The 14,524-nt window shown below is 52.9% G+C and overlaps 1 protein-coding gene across 1 annotated transcript in view; it reads right to left on the bottom strand.

Moving 5' to 3' along the window:
- LOC116958316 (ephrin type-B receptor 1-B-like) overlaps positions 1–14,524 on the bottom strand; it is an 85,653-nt gene that overhangs the window by 14,475 nt on the left and 56,654 nt on the right. The window contains exons 12-13 of the mRNA XM_076058488.1: positions 3,049–3,171; positions 236–990 (exon numbers count right to left, since the gene is read on the bottom strand). Coding sequence (XP_075914603.1) covers positions 236–990; positions 3,049–3,171 — 878 coding nt within the window. The remainder of the gene's footprint in view (positions 1–235; positions 991–3,048; positions 3,172–14,524) is intronic.

Raw genomic sequence — 14,524 nt, 5'->3', positions numbered from 1 at the left:
CGCACTCACTCACCCACCCCACCCACCCACCCACCCACTCACTCACCCACTCACTCACCCACCCACCCCACCCACCCACCCACTCACTCACCCACTCACTCACCCACCCCACTCACCCACTCACCCACTCACCCACTCACTCACCCACCCACTCACTCACCCACCCACCCACCCACTCACCCACCCACTCACCCACTCACCCACCCACCCCACCCCCACCCACACCCCCACCCACCCGCAGGTACGCATCGAGCGAGCCGTTCTCCATGAACTCCGTCACGATCATCACCGCGGGGCCCCTCGTGACAACCCCCAGCATGCGCACGACGTTCCCGTGCCGAAACTGCCCCATGAGGCTGGCCTCGCACAGGAAGTCGCGCAGCTGCCGGGCGGTGTGGCCGGCCCTCAGCGTCTTCACGGCCACGACGCTGCCGCCGCCTCCGCCGCCTCCGCCACCGCCTCCGCCACCGCCTCCGCCGCCTCCGCCGCCGCCTCCACCGCCTCCACCGCCTCCGCCGCCTCCGCCGCCGCCTCCTCCACCTCCTCCGCCACCGCCTCCACCTCCTCCGCCACCGCCTCCTCCACCGCCTCCACCGCCGCCGCGTCTGCTCAACGTGGAGGTTGTCTCCGCCTGCCGCCGCTGTCGCGTGGGGCTCGACGCTGCAGGAGACGACGAGGACGAGGAGGAGGAGGAGGAGGAGGAGGAGGCCGCCGACGCCGACGCCGGCGGCAGCGGCGGCGACTGCGGCCGCCGCTGCCGCCGCTGCTGCCGCCGCTGCCGCTTTGTGGACGGCTGCGGCTGCGGCTGCTGCGGCTGCGGCGGCGAAGGGGACCTGGCGAGTGGGCGGCAGGACGCCGGCGGAGGCAGGGCGCAGGAGGAGGAGGAGGAGGAGGAGGAGGAGGCAGGTGGCGGCGTGGCGAGCAGGAGGACGCTGCCGCTGCGGACGCCGGGAGCCAGCAGCGTGCCGCGGTAGACCTCGCCAAACTCGCCTGGGGTGGTGGTGGGTGGTGGTGGTGGTGGGGAGTGAAAGTGCAGAAAGAGTTGGGGGAGGGCGGGTGGGTGGGTGGGCAGGTGGGCGGGTGAGTGGAGGAGTTGGTGGGTGGGTGAGTTGGTGGGTGGGTGGGCGGTTGAGTGAGTGAGTGGGGGAGTTGGTGGGTGGGTGGGTGAGTGAGTGGGTGAGTGAGTGAGTGGGTGGGTGAGTGAGTGGGTGGGGGAGTTGGTGGGTGAGTGAGTGGGTGAGTGGGGGGGGTGAGTGGGTGAGTTGGTGGGTGGGTGAGTGAGTGGGTGAGTGGGTGGGGGAGTTGGTGGGTGAGTGAGTGGGTGGGTGGGTGAGTGGGTGAGTTGGTGGGTGGGTGAGTGAGTGGGTGAGTGGGTGGGGGAGTTGGTGGGTGGGTGGGTGGGTGAGTGAGTGAGTGAGTGGGTGGGTGGGTGGGGGAGTTGGTGGGTGAGTGAGTGGGTGAGTGAGTGAGTGAGTGGGGGAGTTGGTGGGTGGGTGAGTTGGTGGTTGGGTGGGTGAGTGAGTGGGTGGGGGAGTTGATGGGTGGGTGGGTGAGTTGGTGGGTGGGTGGGTGCGTGAGTGGGTGAGTGAGTTGGTGAGTGAGTGGGTAGATGAGTAGGTGGGTGAGTTGGTGAGTGAGTGGGTAGATGAGTGGGTGAGTGAGTTGGTGAGTGAGTGGGTAGATGAGTGGGTGGGTGAGTTGGTTGATGGGTTGGTGGATTAGTGATTGGATGGGTGAGAGGGTAGATGAGTGGGTAGGTGAGTTTGTTGGTGGGTGGATGGGTGAGTTGATGGGTGGGTGGATGAGTGAGTGGATGGGTGAGTGGGTAGATGAGTGGGTGGGCGAGTGGGTGGGTGGACGGGTCAGTAGATGAGTGGGTGGGCAGGTGGATGGGTGGGTGGGTAGATGAGTGAGTGGATGGGTGCGTGAGTTGGTGGGTGGATGAGTGAATTGGTGGGTAAGTGGGTGGATAGGCGAGTGATTGAGTGGGTGGGTAGCTGAGTGAGTGAGAGGCTGGATAGGTGAGTGGGTGAACGAGTGGGTGGGTAAGTGGGGATGAGTCACTGAGCGAGTTGGTGGGTGGGTGAGTGGATTATTGGGTGAGTGAGTGGGTGGATGAGGTGGACGAGGTGGATAAGGTGGAAGTGGTGGTGCAGGTGGTGATGGTGTTGGAGTTGATGGTGGAGGTGATATTTTAGGTGGTGGAGGTGATATTGGAGGTGGTGGAGGTAAAGGTGGAGGTGATGGTGGATGTGGTGGGGATGGTGGAGGCGATGTTGGAGGTGGTAATGGTGGAGGTGATGGTGGAGGTGATATTGGAGGTGGTGGGGGTGATGGTGGAGGTAGTGGTGGTGGAGGAGGTGATGGTGGAGGTGATGGTGGGGATGGTGGAGGTGATATTGCAGGTGGTGGTGGTGATGGTGGAGGTGGTGGTGGAGGTTTTGGTGGAGGTGATGGTGGGGATAGTGGACGTGATGGTGGAGGTGTTGGTGGAGGTGTTGGTGGAGGTGATGGTGGGGATGGTGGAGGTGATGGTGGAGGTGATAGTGGTGGAGGCGGTGATGGTGGGGATGGTGGTCGTGATGGTGGAGGTGATGGTTGGAGGTGATGGTGGAGGAGGTGGTGAAGGCGGTGGTTCTGGAGGCGGTGATAGTGGAGGTGATGGTGGGGATGGTGGAGGTGATGGTGGAGGTGATGGTGGAGGTGATGGTGGAGGTGATGGTGGAGGAGGTGGTGGAGGCGGTGGTTCTGGAGGCGGTGATGGAGGAGGCGATGGTGGAGGTGATGGTGATGGTGGAGGTGATGGTGGACGTGAAGGTGGAGGTGGTGGTGGAGGTGTTGGTGGAGGTGATGGTGGGGATGGTGGTCGTGATGGTGGAGGTGATGTTTGGAGGTGATGGTGGAGGAGGTGGTGGAGGCGGTGGTTCTGGAGGCGGTGATGGAGGAGGCGATGGTGGAGGTGATGGTGGAGGTGATGATGGTGGAGGTGATGCAGGTGGAGGCGATGGTGGAGGTGGAGCCCGAGGTGGACAATCGCCCGTGCCCCACCGGATCCGATGACTCGCTCGATCTGGACGCTGTCCGGGTCGATGTCGCGGGCAAACTCCTGGACAGCCTCGTTGGGATCCTCATACGTGTAGGGATCAACGTACACCTTGGCATGTCGGGACGCTGGGGGGTGGCGGTCAGAAGGTCATAGGGTCAGAAGGTCATAGGGCAGTCGGGTTATACGGTCACAATGTCATACAGTAGTCAGGGCAGAATGTCAAAAGGTCAGCAGGTCATAGGTAGGCAGGTTGCACAGTCAGAAGATCATGCGGTAGTTAGGGCAGAAGGTCAGAAGGTCATACGGTAGTCGGGGCATAAGGTTAGACATTCAAAAGGTCAAATGGTAGTTGGGTCAAAAGGTTATAAAGTCACGTGGTAGTCGGGTCATGTGGTCAGAACGCCATAGAAGGTCAAGAGGTCATACGGTAGTCAGGTTACACAGTCAGTAGGTGACACGGTAGTCAGGTCACACAGTCAGTAGGTGACACGGTAGTCAGGTCACACAGTCAGTAGGTGACACGGTAGGTAGGTTACACAGTCAGTAGGTGACACGGTAGTCAGGTTACACAGTCAGTAGGTGACACGGTAGTCAGGTTACACAGTCAGTAGGTGACACGGTAATCAGGTTACACAGTCAGTAGGTGACACGGTAGTCAGGTTACATAGTCAGTAGGTGATACGGTAGTCAGGTTATACAGTCAGTAGGTGACACGGTAGTCAGGTTACACAGTCAGTAGGTGACACGGTAGTCAGGTTAAACAGTCAGTAGGTGACACGGTAGTCAGGTTACACAGTCAGTAGGTGACACGGTAGTCAGGTTACACAGTCAGTAGGTGACACGGTAGTCAGGTTGTAGAGGCAGTAGGTGACACGGTAGTCAGGTTACACAGTCAGTAGGTGACACGGTAGTCAGGTTAAACAGTCAGTAGGTGACACGGTAGTCAGGTTACACAGTCAGTAGGTGACACGGTAGTCAGGTTATACAGTCAGTAGGTGACACGGTGGTCAGGTTAAACAGTCAGTAGGTGACACGGTAGTCAGGTTACACAGTCAGTAGGTGACACGGTAGTCAGGTTAAACAGTCAGTAAGTGACACGGTAGTCAGGTTACACAGTCAGTAGGTGACACGGTGGTCAGGTTACACAGTCAGTAGGTGACACGGTGGTCAGGTTACACAGTCAGTAGGTGACACGGTGGTCAGGTTACACAGTAGGTGACACAGTAGTCACGTTATATAGTCACTAGGTTACACGGTATTCAGGTTACACAGTCAGTAGATGACACGGTAGTCAGGTTACACAGTCAGTAGGTGACACGGTAGTCAGGTTATACAGTCAGTAGGTGACACGGTAGTCAGGTTACACAGTCAGTAGGTGACACGGTAGTCAGGTTATACAGTCAGTAGGTGACACAGTAGTCAGGTCACACAGTCAGTAGGTGACACGGAAGTCAGGTTACACAGTCAGTAGGTGACACGGTAGTCAGGTTACACAGTCAGTAGGTGACACGGTAGACTGGTTACACAGTCAGTAGGTGACACGGTAGTCAGGTTACACAGTCAGTAGGTGACACGGTAGACTGGTTACACAGTCAGTAGGTGACACGGTAGTCAGGTTACACAGTCAGTAGGTGACACGGTAGTCAGGTTACACAGTCAGTAGGTGACACGGTAGACTGGTTACACAGTCAGTAGGTGACACGGTAGTCAGGTTATACAGTCAGTAGGTGACACGGTAGTCATGTTACACAGTCAGTAGGTGACACGGTAGTCAGGTTATACAGTCAGTAGGTGACACGGTAGTCAGGTTATACAGTCAGTAGGTGACACGGTAGTCAGGTTATACAGTCAGTAGGTGACACGGTAGTCAGGTTACACAGTCAGTAGGTGACACGGTAGTCAGGTTATACAGTCAGTAGGTGACACGGTAGTCACGTTACACAGTCAGTAGGTGACACGGTAGTCAGGTTATACAGTCAGTAGGTGACACGGTAGCCAGGTCACACAGTCAGTAGGTGACACGGTAGTCAGGTTACACAGTCAGTAGGTGACACGGTAGCCAGGTCACACAGTCAGTAGGTGACACGGTAGTCAGGTTACACAGTCAGTAGGTGACACGGTAGTCAGGTTACACAGTCAGTAGGTGACACGGTTGTCAGGGTACACAGTCAGTAGGTGACACGGTAGTCAGGTTACACAGTCAGTAGGTGACACGGTAGTCAGGTTATACAGTCAGTAGGTGACACGGTAGTCAGGTTAGACAGTCAGTAGGTGACACGGTGGTCAGGTTACACAGTCAGTAGGTGACACGGTAGTCAGGTTACACAGTCAGTAGGTGACACGGTAGTCAGGTTACACAGTCAGTAGGTGACACGGTAGTCAGGTTACACAGTCAGTAGGTGACACGGTAGTAAGGTTATACAGTCAGTAGGTTACACGGTAGTCAGGTTGTAGAGGCAGTAGGTGACACGCTAGTCAGGTTGTAGAGGCAGTAGGTGACACGGTAGTCAGGTTACACAGTCAGTAGGTGACACGGTAGTCAGGTCACACAGTCAGTAGGTGACACGGTAGTCAGGTTACACAGTCAGTAGGTGACACGGTAGTCAGGTTACACAGTCAGTAGGTGACACGGTAGTCAGGTTATACAGTCAGTAGGTGACACGGTAGTCAGGTTGTAGAGGCAGTAGGTGACACGCTAGTCAGGTTTTAGAGGCAGTAGGTGACACGGTAGTCAGGTTACACAGTCAGTAGGTGACACGGTAGTCAGGTTACACAGTCAGTAGGTGACACGGTAGTCAGGTTATACAGTCAGTAGGTGACACGGTAGTCAGGTTATACAGTCAGTAGGTGACACGGTAGTCAGGTTACACAGTCAGTAGGTGACACGGTAGTCAGGTTACACAGTCAGTAGGTGACACGGTAGTCAGGTTACACAGTCAGTAGGTGACACGGTAGTCAGGTTAGACAGTTAGTAGGTGACACGGTAGTCAGGTTACACAGTACGTAGGTGACACGATAGTCAGGTTACACAGCCAGTAGGTTACACGGTGATCAGGTTACACAGTCAGTAGGTGACACGGTAGTCAGGTTACACAGTCAGTAGGTGACACGGTAGTCAGGTTACACAGTCAGTAGGTGACACGGTAGTCAGGTTACACAGTCAGTAGGTGACACGGTAGTCAGGTTAGACAGTCAGTAGGTGACACGGTAGTCAGGTTACACAGTCAGTAGGTGACACGGTAGTCAGGTTACACAGTCATTAGGTGACACGGTAGTCAGGTTATACAGTCAGTAGGTGACACGGTAGTTAGATTACACAGTCAGTAGGTGACACGGTAGTCAGGTTATACAGTCAGTAGGTGACACGGTAGTCAGGTTACACAGTCAGTAGGTGACACGGTAGTCAGGTTACACAGTCAGTAGGTGACACGGTAGTCAGGTTACACAGTCAGTAGGTGACACGGTGGTCAGGTTACACGGTCAGTAGGTGACACGGTGGTCAGGTTACACAGTCAGTAGGTGACACGGTAGTCAGGTTATACAGTCAGTAGGTGACACAGTAGTCAGGTTACACAGTCAGTAGGTGACACGGAAGTCAGGTTACACAGTCAGTAGGTGACACGGTAGTCAGGTTACACAGTCAGTAGGTGACACGGTAGACTGGTTACACAGTCAGTAGGTGACACGGTAGTCAGGTTACACAGTCAGTAGGTGACACGGTAGACTGGTTACACAGTCAGTAGGTGACACGGTAGTCAGGTTATACAGTCAGTAGGTGACACGGTAGTCATGTTACACAGTCAGTAGGTGACACGGTAGTCAGGTTATACAGTCAGTAGGTGACACGGTAGTCAGGTTATACAGTCAGTAGGTGACACGGTAGTCAGGTTATACAGTCAGTAGGTGACACGGTAGTCAGGTTACACAGTCAGTAGGTGACACGGTAGTCAGGTTATACAGTCAGTAGGTGACACGGTAGTCACGTTACACAGTCAGTAGGTGACACGGTAGTCAGGTTATACAGTCAGTAGGTGACACGGTAGCCAGGTCACACAGTCAGTAGGTGACACGGTAGTCAGGTTACACAGTCAGTAGGTGACACGGTAGCCAGGTCACACAGTCAGTAGGTGACACGGTAGTCAGGTTACACAGTCAGTAGGTGACACGGTAGTCAGGTTACACAGTCAGTAGGTGACACGGTTGTCAGGGTACACAGTCAGTAGGTGACACGGTAGTCAGGTTACACAGTCAGTAGGTGACACGGTAGTCAGGTTATACAGTCAGTAGGTGACACGGTAGTCAGGTTAGACAGTCAGTAGGTGACACGGTGGTCAGGTTACACAGTCAGTAGGTGACACGGTAGTCAGGTTACACAGTCAGTAGGTGACACGGTAGTCAGGTTACACAGTCAGTAGGTGACACGGTAGTCAGGTTACACAGTCAGTAGGTGACACGGTAGTAAGGTTATACAGTCAATAGGTTACACGGTAGTCAGGTTGTAGAGGCAGTAGGTGACACGCTAGTCAGGTTGTAGAGGCAGTAGGTGACACGGTAGTCAGGTTACACAGTCAGTAGGTGACACGGTAGTCAGGTCACACAGTCAGTAGGTGACACGGTAGTCAGGTTACACAGTCAGTAGGTGACACGGTAGTCAGGTTACACAGTCAGTAGGTGACACGGTAGTCAGGTTATACAGTCAGTAGGTGACACGGTAGTCAGGTTGTAGAGGCAGTAGGTGACACGCTAGTCAGGTTTTAGAGGCAGTAGGTGACACGGTAGTCAGGTTACACAGTCAGTAGGTGACACGGTAGTCAGGTTACACAGTCAGTAGGTGACACGGTAGTCAGGTTATACAGTCAGTAGGTGACACGCTAGTCAGGTTATACAGTCAGTAGGTGACACGGTAGTCAGGTTACACAGTCAGTAGGTGACACGGTAGTCAGGTTATACAGTCAGTAGGTGACACGGTAGTCAGGTTACACAGTCAGTAGGTGACACGGTAGTCAGGTTACACAGTCAGTAGGTGACACGGTAGTCAGGTTACACAGTCAGTAGGTGACACGGTAGTCAGGTTACACAGTCAGTAGGTGACACGGTAGTCAGGTTACACAGCCAGTAGGTGACACGGTGATCAGGTTACACAGTCAGTAGGTGACACGGTAGTCAGGTTACACAGTCAGTAGGTGACACGGTAGTCAGGTTACACAGTCAGTAGGTGACACCGTAGTCAGGTTACACAGTCAGTAGGTGACACGGTAGTCAGGTTAGACAGTCAGTAGGTGACACGGTAGTCAGGTTACACAGTCAGTAGGTGACACGGTAGTCAGGTTACACAGTCAGTAGGTGACACGGTAGTCAGGTTACACAGTCAGTAGGTGACACGGTAGTCAGGTTAGACAGTCAGTAGGTGACACGGTAGTCAGGTTACACAGTCAGTAGGTGACACGGTAGTCAGGTTACACAGTCAGTAGGTGACACGGTAGTCAGGTTATACAGTCAGTAGATGACACGGTAGTCAGGTTAGACAGTCAGTAGGTGACACGGTGGTCAGGTTACACAGTCAGTAGGTGACACGGTAGTCAGGTTACACAGTCAGTAGGTGACACGGTAGTCAGGTTACACAGTCAGTAGGTGACACGGTAGTCAGGTTACACAGTCAGTAGGTGACACGGTAGTAAGGTTATACAGTCAGTAGGTTACACGGTAGTCAGGTTGTAGAGGCAGTAGGTGACACGCTAGTCAGGTTGTAGAGGCAGTAGGTGACACGGTAGTCAGGTTACACAGTCAGTAGGTGACACGGTAGTCAGGTCACACAGTCAGTAGGTGACACGGTAGTCAGGTTACACAGTCAGTAGGTGACACGGTAGTCAGGTTACACAGTCAGTAGGTGACACGGTAGTCAGGTTATACAGTCAGTAGGTGACACGGTAGTCAGGTTGTAGAGGCAGTAGGTGACACGCTAGTCAGGTTTTAGAGGCAGTAGGTGACACGGTAGTCTGGTTACACAGTCAGTAGGTGACACGGTAGTCAGGTTACACAGTCAGTAGGTGACACGGTAGTCAGGTTATACAGTCAGTAGGTGACACGGTAGTCAGGTTATACAGTCAGTAGGTGACACGGTAGTCAGGTTACACAGTCAGTAGGTGACACGGTAGTCAGGTTATACAGTCAGTAGGTGACACGGTAGTCAGGTTACACAGTCAGTAGGTGACACGGTAGTCAGGTTACACAGTCAGTAGGTGACACGGTAGTCAGGTTACACAGTCAGTAGGTGACACGGTAGTCAGGTTACACAGTCAGTAGGTGACACGGTAGTCAGGTTAGACAGTCAGTAGGTGACACGGTAGTCAGGTTGCACAGTCAGTAGGTGACACGGTAGTCAGGTTACACAGCCAGTAGGTGACACGGTGATCAGGTTACACAGTCAGTAGGTGACACGGTAGTCAGGTTACACAGTCAGTAGGTGACACGGTAGTCAGGTTACACAGTCAGTAGGTGACACGGTAGTCAGGTTACACAGTCAGTAGGTGACACGGTAGTCAGGTTAGACAGTCAGTAGGTGACACGGTAGTCAGGTTAGACAGTCAGTAGGTGACACGGTAGTCAGGTTACACAGTCAGTAGGTGACACGGTAGTCAGGTTACACAGTCAGTAGGTGACACGGTAGTCAGGTTATACAGTCAGTAGGTGACACAGTAGTTAGATTACACAGTCAGTAGGTGACACGGAAGTCAGGTTATACAGTCAGTAGGTGACACGGTAGTCAGGTTACACAGTCAGTAGGTGACACGGTAGTCAGGTTACACAGTCAGTAGGTGACACGGTAGTCAGGTTACGCAGTCAGTAGGTGACACGGTGGTCAGGTTACACGGTCAGTAGGTGACACGGTGGTCAGGTTACACAGTCAGTAGGTGACACGGAAGTCAGGTTATACAGTCAGTAGGTGACACGGTGGTCAGGTTACACGGTCAGTAGGTGACACGGTGGTCAGGTTACACAGTCAGTAGGTGACACGGTAGTCAGGTTACACAGTCAGTAGGTGACACGGTAGTCAGGTTACACAGTCAGTAGGTGACACGGTAGTCAGGTTAGACAGTCAGTAGGTGACATGGTAGTCAGGTTATACAGTCAGTAGGTGACACGGTAGTCAGGTTACACGGTCAGTAGGTGACACGGTAGTCAGGTTACACAGTCAGTAGGTGACACGGTAGTCAGATCACACAGTCAGTAGGTGACACGGTGGTCAGGTTACACAGTCAGTAGGTGACACGGTAGTCAGGTTAGACAGTCAGTAGGTGACACGGTAGTCAGGTTAAACAGTCAGTAGGTGACACGGTAGTCAGGTTACACAGTCAGTAGGTGACACGGTGGTCAGGTTACACAGTCAGTAGGTGACACGGTGGTCAGGTTACACAGTCAGTAGGTGACACGGTAGTCAGGTTACACAGTCAGTAGGTGACACGGTAGTAAGGTTATACAGTCAGTAGGTTACACGGTAGTCAGGTTGTAGAGGCAGTAGGTGACACGCTAGTCAGGTTGTAGAGGCAGTAGGTGACACGGTAGTCAGGTTACACAGTCAGTAGGTGACACGGTAGTCAGGTCACACAGTCAGTAGGTGACACGGTAGTCAGGTTACACAGTCAGTAGGTGACACGGTAGTCAGGTTACACAGTCAGTAGGTGACACGGTAGTCAGGTTATACAGTCAGTAGGTGACACGGTAGTCAGGTTGTAGAGGCAGTAGGTGACACGCTAGTCAGGTTTTAGAGGCAGTAGGTGACACGGTAGTCAGGTTACACAGTCAGTAGGTGACACGGTAGTCAGGTTACACAGTCAGTAGGTGACACGGTAGTCAGGTTATACAGTCAGTAGGTGACACGGTAGTCAGGTTATACAGTCAGTAGGTGACACGGTAGTCAGGTTACACAGTCAGTAGGTGACACGGTAGTCAGGTTATACAGTCAGTAGGTGACACGGTAGTCAGGTTACACAGTCAGTAGGTGACACGGTAGTCAGGTTACACAGTCAGTAGGTGACACGGTAGTCAGGTTACACAGTCAGTAGGTGACACAGTAGTCAGGTTACACAGTCAGTAGGTGACACGGTAGTCAGGTTAGACAGTCAGTAGGTGACACGGTAGTCAGGTTACACAGTCAGTAGGTGACACGGTAGTCAGGTTACACAGCCAGTAGGTGACACGGTGATCAGGTTACACAGTCAGTAGGTGACACGGTAGTCAGGTTATACAGTCAGTAGGTGACACGGTAGTCAGGTTACACAGTCAGTAGGTGACACGGTAGTCAGGTTACACAGTCAGTAGGTGACACGGTAGTCAGGTTACACAGTCAGTAGGTGACACGGTGGTCAGGTTACACGGTCAGTAGGTGACACGGTGGTCAGGTTACACAGTCAGTAGGTGACACGGTAGTCAGGTTAGACAGTCAGTAGGTGACATGGTAGTCAGGTTATACAGTCAGTAGGTGACACGGTAGTCAGGTTACACGGTCAGTAGGTGACACGGTAGTCAGGTTACACAGTCAGTAGGTGACACGGTAGTCAGATCACACAGTCAGTAGGTGACACGGTGGTCAGGTTACACAGTCAGTAGGTGACACGGTAGTCAGGTTAGACAGTCAGTAGGTGACACGGTAGTCAGGTTAAACAGTCAGTAGGTGACACGGTAGTCAGGTTACACAGTCAGTAGGTGACACGGTGGTCAGGTTACACAGTCAGTAGGTGACACGGTGGTCAGGTTACACAGTCAGTAGGTGACACGGTAGTCAGGTTACACAGTCAGTAGGTGACACGGTAGTAAGGTTATACAGTCAGTAGGTTACACGGTAGTCAGGTTGTAGAGGCAGTAGGTGACACGCTAGTCAGGTTGTAGAGGCAGTAGGTGACACGGTAGTCAGGTTACACAGTCAGTAGGTGACACGGTAGTCAGGTCACACAGTCAGTAGGTGACACAGTAGTCAGGTTACACAGTCAGTAGGTGACACGGTAGTCAGGTTACACAGTCAGTAGGTGACACGGTAGTCAGGTTATACAGTCAGTAGGTGACACGGTAGTCAGGTTGTAGAGGCAGTAGGTGACACGCTAGTCAGGTTATACAGTCAGTAGGTGACACGGTAGTCAGGTTACACAGTCAGTAGGTGACACGGTAGTCAGGTTACACAGTCAGTAGGTGACACGGTAGTCAGGTTACACAGTCAGTAGGTGACACGGTAGTCAGGTTACACAGTCAGTAGGTGACACGGTAGTCAGGTTAGACAGTCAGTAGGTGACACGGTAGTCAGGTTGCACAGTCAGTAGGTGACACGGTAGTCAGGTTACACAGCCAGTAGGTGACACGGTGATCAGGTTACACAGTCAGTAGGTGACACGGTAGTCAGGTTACACAGTCAGTAGGTGACACGGTAGTCAGGTTACACAGTCAGTAGGTGACACGGTAGTCAGGTTACACAGTCAGTAGGTGACACGGTAGTCAGGTTAGACAGTCAGTAGGTGACACGGTAGTCAGGTTAGACAGTTAGTAGGTGACACGGTAGTCAGGTTACACAGTCAGTAGGTGACACGGTAGTCAGGTTACACAGTCAGTAGGTGACACGGTAGTCAGGTTATACAGTCAGTAGGTGACACAGTAGTTAGATTACACAGTCAGTAGGTGACACGGAAGTCAGGTTATACAGTCAGTAGGTGACACGGTAGTCAGGTTACACAGTCAGTAGGTGACACGGTAGTCAGGTTACACAGTCAGTAGGTGACACGGTAGTCAGGTTACGCAGTCAGTAGGTGACACGGTGGTCAGGTTACACGGTCAGTAGGTGACACGGTGGTCAGGTTACACAGTCAGTAGGTGACACGGAAGTCAGGTTATACAGTCAGTAGGTGACACGGTGGTCAGGTTACACGGTCAGTAGGTGACACGGTGGTCAGGTTACACAGTCAGTAGGTGACACGGTAGTCAGGTTACACAGTCAGTAGGTGACACGGTAGTCAGGTTACACAGTCAGTAGGTGACACGGTAGTCAGGTTAGACAGTCAGTAGGTGACATGGTAGTCAGGTTATACAGTCAGTAGGTGACACGGTAGTCAGGTTACACGGTCAGTAGGTGACACGGTAGTCAGGTTACACAGTCAGTAGGTGACACGGTAGTCAGATCACACAGTCAGTAGGTGACACGGTGGTCAGGTTACACAGTCAGTAGGTGACACGGTAGTCAGGTTAGACAGTCAGTAGGTGACACGGTAGTCAGGTTAAACAGTCAGTAGGTGACACGGTAGTCAGGTTACACAGTCAGTAGGTGACACGGTGGTCAGGTTACACAGTCAGTAGGTGACACGGTGGTCAGGTTACACAGTCAGTAGGTGACACGGTAGTCAGGTTACACAGTCAGTAGGTGACACGGTAGTAAGGTTATACAGTCAGTAGGTTACACGGTAGTCAGGTTGTAGAGGCAGTAGGTGACACGCTAGTCAGGTTGTAGAGGCAGTAGGTGACACGGTAGTCAGGTTACACAGTCAGTAGGTGACACGGTAGTCAGGTCACACAGTCAGTAGGTGACACGGTAGTCAGGTTACACAGTCAGTAGGTGACACGGTAGTCAGGTTACACAGTCAGTAGGTGACACGGTAGTCAGGTTATACAGTCAGTAGGTGACACGGTAGTCAGGTTGTAGAGGCAGTAGGTGACACGCTAGTCAGGTTTTAGAGGCAGTAGGTGACACGGTAGTCAGGTTACACAGTCAGTAGGTGACACGGTAGTCAGGTTACACAGTCAGTAGGTGACACGGTAGTCAGGTTATACAGTCAGTAGGTGACACGGTAGTCAGGTTATACAGTCAGTAGGTGACACGGTAGTCAGGTTACACAGTCAGTAGGTGACACGGTAGTCAGGTTATACAGTCAGTAGGTGACACGGTAGTCAGGTTACACAGTCAGTAGGTGACACGGTAGTCAGGTTACACAGTCAGTAGGTGACACGGTAGTCAGGTTACACAGTCAGTAGGTGACACAGTAGTCAGGTTACACAGTCAGTAGGTGACACGGTAGTCAGGTTAGACAGTCAGTAGGTGACACGGTAGTCAGGTTACACAGTCAGTAGGTGACACGGTAGTCAGGTTACACAGCCAGTAGGTGACACGGTGATCAGGTTACACAGTCAGTAGGTGACACGGTAGTCAGGTTATACAGTCAGTAGGTGACACGGTAGTCAGGTTACACAGTCAGTAGGTGACACGGTAGTCAGGTTACACAGTCAGTAGGTGACACGGTAGTCAGGTTACACAGTCAGTAGGTGACACGGTGGTCAGGTTACACGGTCAGTAGGTGACACGGTGGTCAGGTTACACAGTCAGTAGGTGACACGGTAGTCAGGTTAGACAGTCAGTAGGTGACATGGTAGTCAGGTTATACAGTCAGTAGGTGACACGGTAGTCAGGTTACACGGTCAGTAGGTGACACGGTAGTCAGGTTACAC

The sequence above is a fragment of the Petromyzon marinus genome, assembly GCF_048934315.1.
Source record: "Petromyzon marinus isolate PM22_M1 ecotype Great Lakes invasive population chromosome 75 unlocalized genomic scaffold, UKy_Petmar_22M1.pri1.0 chr75_unloc.4, whole genome shotgun sequence".
Classification (NCBI taxonomy): Eukaryota; Metazoa; Chordata; class Hyperoartia; order Petromyzontiformes; family Petromyzontidae; genus Petromyzon; species Petromyzon marinus.
This window is presented reverse-complemented; position numbering and strand designations above follow the sequence as displayed.